This window comes from Oryza glaberrima, chromosome 11 (genome assembly GCF_000147395.1).
Source record: "Oryza glaberrima chromosome 11, OglaRS2, whole genome shotgun sequence".
In the NCBI taxonomy this organism is placed as follows: Eukaryota; Viridiplantae; Streptophyta; class Magnoliopsida; order Poales; family Poaceae; genus Oryza; species Oryza glaberrima.
Genome location: NC_068336.1, coordinates 20,579,341 through 20,590,113, shown reverse-complemented (window position 1 = coordinate 20,590,113; position 10,773 = coordinate 20,579,341). Strand labels below are relative to the sequence as shown.

General features: G+C 44.2%; 2 protein-coding genes across 2 annotated transcripts; one reads left to right on the top strand and one right to left on the bottom strand.

Moving 5' to 3' along the window:
- The first annotated feature begins 463 nt into the window (after positions 1–463).
- On the top strand, positions 464–3,032 carry LOC127755586 (uncharacterized). The gene is given in 6 exon segments (XM_052281264.1): positions 464–716; positions 1,243–1,410; positions 1,484–1,660; positions 2,094–2,291; positions 2,643–2,681; positions 2,683–3,032. Coding segments are annotated over 6 exon segments (855 nt in total). The 5' UTR covers positions 464–617; the 3' UTR covers positions 2,857–3,032.
- Positions 3,033–6,767: 3,735 nt separating this feature from the next.
- Positions 6,768–9,564, bottom strand: LOC127753848 (protein SINE1-like). Its single transcript, XM_052279296.1, has 3 exons — positions 9,390–9,564; positions 7,594–9,003; positions 6,768–7,474 (listed from the first exon to the last, which is right to left on the bottom strand). The coding sequence occupies exons 2-3, from the start codon at positions 8,938–8,940 to the stop codon at positions 6,953–6,955; spliced, it is 1,869 nt and encodes a 622-aa protein (XP_052135256.1). The 5' UTR covers positions 8,941–9,003; positions 9,390–9,564; the 3' UTR covers positions 6,768–6,952.
- Positions 9,565–10,773: the final 1,209 nt, after the last annotated feature.

Sequence of the window (10,773 nt, the reverse complement as noted above, 5' to 3'; positions counted from 1 at the left end):
GGTGAGCCGTCCGTCATCTCTCAATTTCACATGCCTTTAGGTAGGATATTGACAATGGAATTGGAAACCCTAAACTACACCGTGAATTGGAATATGATTACGGTTTTGAGCCTTAGATCAAGCCGTGGTTTCGCTTTTTTAATTTGTTATCTGGATGAATGATTGGTTTACGTGCTTTTTTTTCCTTGGTAATCCAGCTTGTTTACTTAGGCACTGTTTGGGAAGCTTGTCCCAGCTGCAGCTTTTTCCAAAAGCTGCTTCTGCTAGAAGCTGCCCCAAACAGTCCACGGCTTCTGAGAATCTATAGTTACATATTCTGAAAAATGAACTAAGAAGTTAGAAGCTGGAGAAGCTGGGTTTCAGAGCTTTTACAGATTCTTAGAAGCAGTTGCTTCTCAGAATCTAAAGCTCCCTAAAATAGGCCCTTAATTTGCTCGACTTCTGTGAACGTTCACAGGTGCTGAGGACTTTGTGAGGAACCATGGTTTGCACTTGCTGCTTTTTGAGACGCCCTCTGGCTTCGCAATTTTCTCTCTTTGTGGGGCTGAAATCCACATACCAGATGCATTAGAAGTAGGAGTACTGTTGTGATCTTCCTTTCTTTTTGGTTCAACAATATGCTCACTCTTGTCGTTATGATACCTGAGTCCTATGTATTATACTTGTATATCCAGAGTATTTGGGTGAAGTTTGCTTCTTTCAGGCCGGCAAGTACTGTGAGTGTCCCTTCTTTCCTTACCTTCTCATTATTATATTTATTTGCTTGTTGCCAAATCAATTAGTAGCAATATTGCATCATTTATGATTCATACATTCTTTTTCTTTTTTTTTTTCTGTTTGTGTCGAGGGAGGAATGTAAACGCATTGTTGTTTACTAATAGAAGAAGTGTCAAAACACAGCCCCCTGGCACCGCAAATCTGCTTGTAAATCATGTAACATGTGCAAGATGCTGATATGCCCAAAAATCAGTTTTGCTTACCTGCTAATTGCTAGTAGCATCAAACGATCAAGAAAGCACTGTATTAATATGTTCAATTTTTCAAATGCACCGCGCCACCTTAGCATATGAAACTTTTCTGAATTACGCCGCAAAGATGTGATAAACAAGGACTTGAATGAGGGTATCTTTGCATTCAATCTACCCACTGAACTGAGACTGATTGAGACACTGCATGATAGTAATTGGTTAATTATTTCTTTTTGCCTCTCAACATGCTCATATTTGTTTATTCCTTTATCAGATTATCTGGCTGAAGGAATTTCAGAAATTCGATGACAATTCCAGTGCCATTAACGTTGGTAACGGTGTTAACAAGCAGCTTACTGACATGATCATGCAGTGGCGTCGCCCTGGGCAGAAATTGGTTGTTGGAAAGCCGGAATACAAATCAACCATCGAAACATTCTTGGTGAGTATAAGCTCCTTGTGAAGAACAACAACTTTGAGCGCCATTATTTTTGCTGAGTACTACTTTTTTTCAGGGAATACCCTGCCTGCATGATGAAGTTGTGATGGAGGTAATGTGGGGCATGCAGCGTTTCATGAGCAATTTTGTGCCCGCTGAAGAATCCAAGCTGCCTAAAGAGGACAGCCTCCCTATGAGTCAAGGACTGCTGATGTTTCTAAGTCGCTATGGCTTTGATGTCAAACCAGAGATGGTGAGTCGTTTACTGGTTGCCATTCTCTGCTTTATACTTCCTCCATCTTAAAATGTTTGATGCCGTTGACTTTTTAAAAAATGTTTGACCGTTCGTCTTATTAAAAAAATTAAATAATTATTAATTCTTTTCATATCATTTGATTTATTGTTAAATATATTTTTATGTATACATATAGTTTTACACATTTCACAAAAAAATTTGAATAAGACGAACGGTCAAACATGTTTAAAAAAATTAACGGTGTCAAACATTTAGGGAATGAGGGAGTAGCTCCCTGTCATTTAGTGTTACATATTTAACAATGGCTAGCTTGTGAGCACACTTGGAACCCTTCATTTTTCACAAGCTTTGGATGCAATGTTTTGCAGACAAAAATGCCTTTGCTTCTTCTTTTTTTTTAGTAATGAAGCAACCTATTTCTATCCAACAGGTCAACGAGGATATTGTTAGGGCTGCAGCTACCTTGTTTCATTGTGATATTATTGAGAAGAAATGTTGTAGGGCATTGCTTGATGTTGGTCACTACCTCAAGCGTGAGTCTGGCATCGACTATGAGAATTGGGACACTTTAAAACTCGCGACAGCTTTTAAAATCATATGCAGCCGTAAAATTGGCGGTTCTGATGAGGTAAAGTCATACTCCCTCCGTCCCATAATATAATATAAGAGATTTTGAGTATTTACTTGCGTTGTTTGACCGCTCGTCTTATTCAAAAAAATTTGGAATTATTATTTATTTTTTGGTGACTTACTTTATTATCCGAATTATTTTAAGCATAACTTTGCGTTTTTTATATTTGCACAATTTTTTTAATAAGACGAGTGGTCAAACAGTACAAGCAAAAACTCAAAATCCCTTATATTATGGGACGGAGGGAGTATATATATACTGAGCATGTAAATGTAATATCGGCTGCTCTCTGTGTATTCATGTACATATGCCTCCACCAATGTTGGCTGTGCGTTGTGTCTCTTGCAGATGTTTTCAGACGACGTGCAATCAAAGTTGCTGGATGCATGATGCAGATAAATACAAAGATCTTGTATATGCACGAGATTGCCTTAGACTCTATGAAAACCTCGTGGCTGCCTATAATGTCAGGGCTGTTAAAAAGGATGAATTGGCCTTGTTGGTTAAGAGAGCTAATGCAGATGAAGCCGAACAAGCGAGGTCTATCACTACAATAATTTAGATGGATGAACCTCTTGAAGGCTAAATAATTTTTAGTTTGACATCATCAGTTGGGATAAGTGTATATATGGTATGCATGTAACTTAATGCAGATTCTTTTCAGTGTTGAGGTTGTGATCTCGGTTGGCTTAAACATTGTGCATCTTTTGTAAAGCTAAGTCTCTGGTATCTGACAAGGTCCCTGCTATCCACAGCTTTGCGTCGTTCAGCTGTCAAAAAAAATGACGTGCTCACTGTGATTAACGTGCTCGGTGATGATTGTGGACGATCTTTTTACCGTCCTTAATTGAATTTTGCATGATATATGTGATGCTTAATGTGTTCGACACAATATATAAGAACGTAGCTGCCCACTCGATTTTGCTTGTGGCTGGAGTATATCCGATCCAATTCGCGCAAACTCCAACCAAAGACGATTGGCACTATCTATATTAGATAGAATTATACTATTGCAATCAAATATTCTCAAGATTAATATAGATAGAAAGCTTATTATTTAAATTAAAATATTTTATTTTTATCTAATTATTGTGGTATTTATATATCTTTTCAACTTCTACGATGAATCTGGACAAAAGATCAGTGTCCACTGCAATGCTTCTACAATGAATCTGGACAGAAGATCAGCGTCCACTGCAATGCGCTCTTGCCGTGTTTTATACCCTCCGTCACAGTTCACAAGGGTAGTACATGTACATGGGAATAAGTACCAGATTCATTATACTAGAATGTATCACATCCATCCAAAATCTTTTATATTATAGGATAGAGAAGGCAAACACTTTTATATTATGGGACGGAGAAAGCATGTTTGCCGTGTTTCATGTCCTCCGTCACAGTTCACAGGGGATAGTACCTAGGAATAAGTACCAGATTCATTGTATTAGAATGTATCACATCCACCCAAAATCTCTTATATTATGGGACGGAGAAAGCATGTTCTAATACCGTTGAGAACACCACCCCAAGCATCTGGCAACACTACTGGCATGTGCCGCAAGCCTTAAGCTAAAGCTTGAGGCCACAAGCTAGGGGCCTAGATAGGCAAATTTTGCTACAGAACATCGCGTCTTCGTGGTTTTAGACATTGTGCGAAGTCACTTTTAGGGAAGACATTAACAAAAGTTGGATATTTATTGGTGGACACTATACCATTAAAGTCCACCCATTAAAATAATAATTTCCGGTTGGAGAGCGGAGAGAAATCATGTAAAATGTTAGAAATACCCCTGGACCCATATGTCAGCTCTCCATCTCTCTTCACTCTCTGTCCTCTCTTCCTCATTGCTTGGATGTAGAGCCGGTGCGGCGTATGCTCCAACGGCGTCAAGACCGGCGCCACCACGGTGTTCACGGTGGAGTGCAAGGCGATGACGAGAACGAGAGGGACGACGGCGATTTCTTGGGCGGCGGAGGTCGGTGGATCCAACGGCATATATAGGTGTAAATGGCGGTGGGTGATGGGACGAGACAACAGTGCATGCGTCCTTGTTGGCGAGATACTCCCTCCATCCCAAAATATTTGACGCCGTTGAATTTTTTTAAACATATTTGACCGTTCGTTTTATTTAAAAAATTTAAGTAATTATTAATTCTTTTCCTATCATTTGATTCATTATTAAATATTTTTAACACTTTAATGTATACATATAGTTTTACATATTTCACAAAAGTTTTTTTAATAAGACGAACTGTTAAACATATTTTAAAAAGTCAACGGTGTTAAACGTTTAGGAAACGAGGGGGTATATCTCGTGCTCGGCTAGCTTCTGACCAGAGAGCGAGCGGCAAGCAGCGGAGCATGATTTGAGCCGGGCCGTCAGGGAGCGGGTCCCGTCCCGTGAATACGGCCTGGTGCCTTACCTTCTTGCCGGGGAAGTGACAAGACGAGAGCGAGAGGATTCGAGAGAAGAGAGAGAGAGATGGCGGCGATGGAGGAAGAAGACGACGAAAACAAGAGAGGGAGCTGACAAATGCGGGTCCGCATGAGGAACGGCCTGGCCGTCACCGGAGCGCCGGGGTGCCCTCGCCTCCTCTGCCGCCGCATGACACATCTGTATAATGTTTAGTCTACTGTTTCCATGTTCGTCTTAATTTCTCCCCGACGAGCGCGACGGCTTCGCCACCATGGTGGACGTGATCGCCGCGGCGCCGAGGCCGAGCTACCTGTTCGGTATATTGGTGAAGACGGAGACCAGGCCGGTCGAGCTCAAGCTGCCTGAGCTCGGTCAAGAGCGACCTCATCAAGCTGGGGCTCTCGCTGTCGTTCTCGCCGGAGGCGGCCGACCTGCGTGGGATGTACGTACGAGGACGACGGCGACAGCGGCGGCTGGCCGACGTTCCTGACCAAGGTTGCCCAGAGGGCGATCGTCAAGGTGAATGAGAAGGGGACCGAGGCGGGTGCGGCCACCTTGCGCCTGCGCGGCGGTGGCGGGCCACCGCCGGACATGGTCGAGTTCGTCGCTGATCACCCGTTCACATTCTTCATCATGGAGGAGCGGTCCGGGGTGATCGTCTTCGACGGACTCGTTCTCGATCCTACCAAGTGATCAGCATTAGTCTCGCATTTGGTGCTGTTCGAGTTACTATCTGAATTACTTTATGATATGTTATTATGTCCTCTTGGTTTTCGGTATCATTTGTTTTTGAAAGTTTGGAGGGATTGAGTTGATATGTTATTATGTCCTCTTGGTTTTCGGTAATATTTGTTTTTGAAAGTTTGGAGGGATTGAGTTGATATGTTATTTTGTCCTCTTGGTTTTCAGTATCATTTGTTTTTGAAAGTTTGGAGGGATTGAGTACCTGGTAACACACTTGTGAGTAGTGATCAAGTGTTCCTTCTGCGAAACTAGCTAGTACAATCTTAACCTCATTTTTCAGGACATGGTCTGCAATAGGTTGTTTTGAAAGAACACGACGGGACATGATCCTACGTTTCTGTGGAACATGCCAAAGGCTGGCATGGATCAGGTGCGGACTGCCGAACTGCACAAACATGTAAGATCTATTCGCTTGATCATAGGATTGCTCCGAATTTTTCCAAAACATAATTTCGGCAACCAAATCCTTAAAGAAAATTTGATAAAGCAGAATAAGTGAATAACTGTGACAAAATTGTCTCACATAAAAGAGTAATGATACCATAATTATCAGAAGCAGCTAGTACTTATCGTCATTTCAATAAACAAGCAAGTGCAACCAGCTAGTAGTATATAATCTCTCCATCTAATTTTGGTAGTCATATTTCCAAATCAACCGTAGGGGACCGAGGCGGCCGCAGTCACCGTGCGCCTGCGTGGCGGACATGGTCGAGTTCGTCGCCGACCACCCGTTCACCTTCTTCATCATGGAGGAGCGGTCCGGGGTGATCGTCTTTGCGGGGCATGTCCTTGATCCCACGGTGTGATCGTAAGTGACATTGTTTAGTGAAGAGATAGCTGCTTGTCTAGTTATATCTATCGTTACTGTTTAATTTGAGACGATTCTGGCTCAATTATTCTGCTGATCAATTTTTTTCTCTTTAAGGATTTGGTTTAAACTTCATTTTTAATCAGAGTGGTCCTACTTTTGTTTTGGAAAATTTCGAAGTAATCCTGCTGAACATACTCTCTGAAGTCTGAAGACTGATGGTGGTTCTACATGAATAACATTCAGTATCAATAACCTTGTAAGGCTGTCCTTCGAATGGTTTTCAGCATCAATGTTTTATATCGGCTAGGTTATGTCCATTGAAAGATTGCACAATATCTTGATATGTCACGATTCAGGAAACACAACATAGGCAGCAAAAACCATTTCCAATTGATTACTTAGAATGTACGAAAAAAAAAAACTAGAGTTGCATACAGGGCATTGCAGAAACAAAATAGCAGTCAAGTGAATACACAACAAATGGTTACACATATCAGCACAGCGATGCAACAGTTGATTACTATATATAAGCACAGCACAAGATAAAAATGGTAAACATAACCAAGTTTTTTTTGCTGTCATACAAGATAATGACTGCAAAATAATGAAGCCAAGCTACCACTGAACTGTGGTAGAACCAATACAACAAACTAAACATTGAGACACTGATTGTAGCCATCCAGACATCAAGTAGGCACAAGGCCGACATAATCATCATAACTTTCTATCCGAATTAACACGGCGATTATTGCTAGAACGATCATGACTATGCTCAAAAGAAAACTGAATACTGCCTTGTACTTCCTGGACTTTCCCATGCTTCTTGTGACACAGATATCTTGCTCTTTGCACTCACCTTCAGAGGATGCCTTGCAGGATGCGTCCTCAACTTCTGGAGTGCAGAGTACTGATTTATCTTCGTTGGAGAGAATTTGAGTCGTATCATCAGCACTCTGTGCGTCTATGGTCTCGTTATCATATTTTGCCTCCTCAATCTTGCTGTCAGAAAGCTGAGACTGCATCTCTTCAGATGATTCCTCTAGTTCATTACTTTCCTCACTTGGTGATGATGAGCTGTTCAGCTTGGCAATGGATCGTTCCTCATTGCGAGCAGAGTCAAAGTCATATGAGCTCTGGAGTGATCTGAGAAGCTTCCTTGGCGTTGTGTATATCTTCACGTCATCAATGCTTATTGGCCTTTCAGAAGCCTAAAATGACAAATCGCATAGCAAGGTTAGTAAAACAATAAAACCAGAAGGTTATAAACTGAGGCACACAATGTAGCATTCTTTGAGAAACTTAAACAGTCAAATGCACTGATGTATACCTGAGGGCTTGGTGTCTTGTCTCTTGATGTAGCACCATTGGGGCTAGCTGACACAAATCCACTGAATGAGTTTGTGCACTCAAAATTGGTATCAGTTACTTCACTGTCACAGACTTCATCCAAATCATCCTCAAGGTACTTCCCATCCGAGCAAAGTCTGAAGAAGAGGCCATCCTTCAGAGAAACATCAACACCATCATTGCTCCACAATCTCCTGTTGGTGCGCCGGTTCTGATCGAAATTGCAAGAGGACTGCCCAATCGAGACCGGCGATTCGGTGATTGTGCTTTCACACATGATGGATGAATCTACAACATGTGATTCGGGTGATTGGAACTGAACTGGAGAGGCTGCCATGCCTTTGGCATTCCACAGGCTCCTGCATGGGCTCTTCTCTCTTCTCCTCTGGAAGTTGGAGCCGACCATCGGGCTCGTGCTCACCTCATGCCTCGATCCCTTCTGTGCAGCAATGCTCTTCGCCGTCTGCGATGCCTCAAACGCAGCGCCTCTGACAAACGGCATTCGGTCATTCTGGCATTGCTCCATGATATCAACCACCTTGCTAAGCTCAGAGGATATGCTCCTAGGATCAACAAACTTCATGAAGAAATTGATCATCTGGATCGCCGAAAGCCGCTTCTGGGAGCTGCTCTCTGCAGTGTCACCATCAAGAATCTGCAGAGCAGACCTCACAAGAGACCTCGCATAAGCCTCCGCAATCAGGCCATTGTGCTTCACCAGCGCCATTGCCAGGGCCATGTGAGCATTGGACTGTGTCGACTTGTCATGCATAGCTCCGGCAACCTTCAGGCAAACCTCGTTAACCGTCTCGCTGGCCGCGAACCTCCAATTGCTCGATTCAACGAGTGCCTTCAGGCACAGCGCCGCGCCAGACGCTGCGCCGTCCTGGTTCCCCATCAGCGCGCCGCAGAGCGGCTTGCAGAGGGACGCGATGATGCCGGCCTTCTCCTCGTCGGGCGTCGAGGGGTCGATGCCGTAGCGGGCGATGGCCGGCACCACCTTGGAGCACGCCTGGTGCAGCGGGAACGAGCCGCCGCTGGAGGAGAGCGTGCACATGATGGTGGACATGATGTTGCCGACCTGCGGCACGATGTTCCGGCCGTGGACCCTGGCGAGGACCTCGTAGAGCGAGATGGTGAACTCGCCGGAGGGCAGCCCCGGCGCCGCCTTGTTGTCGGAGACCTCGGCGAGGAAATGCGGGATGGACTTGGAGTCCAGGTGCTTGGCGTACGACTTGAGCGCCTTCATGGCGTTGCGGCGGCTGTCGGCGTCCTTGTCGAGGTTGTCCAGCTCCTGACGGAGCAGCGGGCTCAGGCTGCGCCCCATCGCTCGCTGCCGCGAACCAAGAACGGCAGCGTCCTTGTCTCCTCTAGATCAAACACCCTGCTCCTGCAAGCCAAAAGAGAAAAAAAAAAAGAAATCATCTTTTAGAAGGGGAAAAGAAGGGCGAACCTTTAAGCATCAAGAATCACTAGTAAAACAAGATTAATCTTTGGAGGTCGCATCAGATTTGAGCTATATGAAATGGAGATTTCACTCCTCCAAACCATGCGAGCGCAACTATCAAAAATTTTTCGGATGGGACGAACTAAATTTCAATCACTGATGAAGGTCTGAAGCGGCAAGAACAGAACGGGAACCAAGAACAGAGGACAAAATCAACCCAACACGGAATCACTTCCTACCTCTGTTCATCCGCAAGATCTGACATGCTAAGAACAACCCGAAAGAAATCAGCATGGCTCTGCCGCATTGAACACAAGCAAACTACTAACCTGGAATCAAGAACAGCGAAAGCCCTCGCAAAATCACAATCTCCACCGAATCAAGCCCCTCTCTCTCTCTCCCTCCCTCTCCTCCTCTCACTCTCTTCTCTCTCTCATATAAGGATTTGAACGCGAAGTTTGAATCAGCAGCAGCTCATTCTCATCTCATTTCACACATGAGAGAATCTGAATCAGATCCGGGGCGAGGAGGCTAAAATGGGGAAGGGTTTTACGGCTGGTCTGCTTGGGTTCCCCGAAGCGGAAAAAACGGGCAAAAACTTTTCTCACCCGCACCCTTCCAGACGCAGCGGGAGACGCGTACCCTGGGGGCCGCCTGTCAGCGAGGGGGTAGGTGTGTGTGAGGTGGGTGAGGTTAGAATGGGGAGGCGCGTCTCGGGACGGAAGTGGCGGAGCGGCCGCGGAGTTTGAAATTTGGGTGCGTGGAAATTACGAGGGTGCCCCTGCAATTGGGCTTTGTGGGTTTACTGGTGTGGCGGGCCGAGCTGGGTTTTTGGGTCGAGCGTTGATGGGCCGGGCTTCAGGGCAGGTCTTTTAGCCCAAGCACAAATTCAAGTCCAATGAGGTGTGGACTTGGGCCTGTAGCATGTAATTGCCCTCTGTTTTTTGTGATGGCTAGCTAACTTCCTTCTTGTTTGGAACATAAGATTTAGGCCCCCCAAAAAATTTTCCTAATTAAAAACATCACATCGAATCTTTTGATATATGTATGAAGTATTAAATATAGATTAAGAAAAACTAAATGCACAGTTAGGGTGGAAATCGCGAGACGAATCTTTTGAGCCTAATTAATATTCGTCTCGCGGTTTCCAGGCAAGTTATAAAATTAGTTTTTTTCATTCGTGTCCGAAAATCCCTACCGACATCTGGTCAAGCATCCGATGTGATACCCAAAAATTTTCTTTCACGAACTAAACAGGCCCTTAATGAAAAAGAAGTTTTGTAGTTTAACCATATGTGCGATTTGAGCTTCTCCATACATATCAAAAAAGGTACCTATGTTGTTGACCATTAATGACTAGTTCGAAGACCTAGAGTAGGAGCACATGTCCTAAAGGAAAAGGGGAAAAAGTCAATTTTGACTCCCTCAACTGTCACCTTAATTTGATTCGCATAGCCCCTCCCCCCCCCCCCCCCCCTAAAATTATTAAAACCAGCTTAAATTACCTCCTTGAGCGGTTTTGTCCTATATGGCATCTACTTGAAGATTGACCCGGTCTTCATATGATATGGCTATGATGTGGCATTGCATTCGTCGTCTAAAAATAAATAAATAATGCAGTGGGAACCCACTGTTAGTGACATCGCTGCTGATCCTGTCAAGCACACAGCGGCGCCAAGCCAGAGAGGAGCTCGACGAGGAGCACGGGGTCCA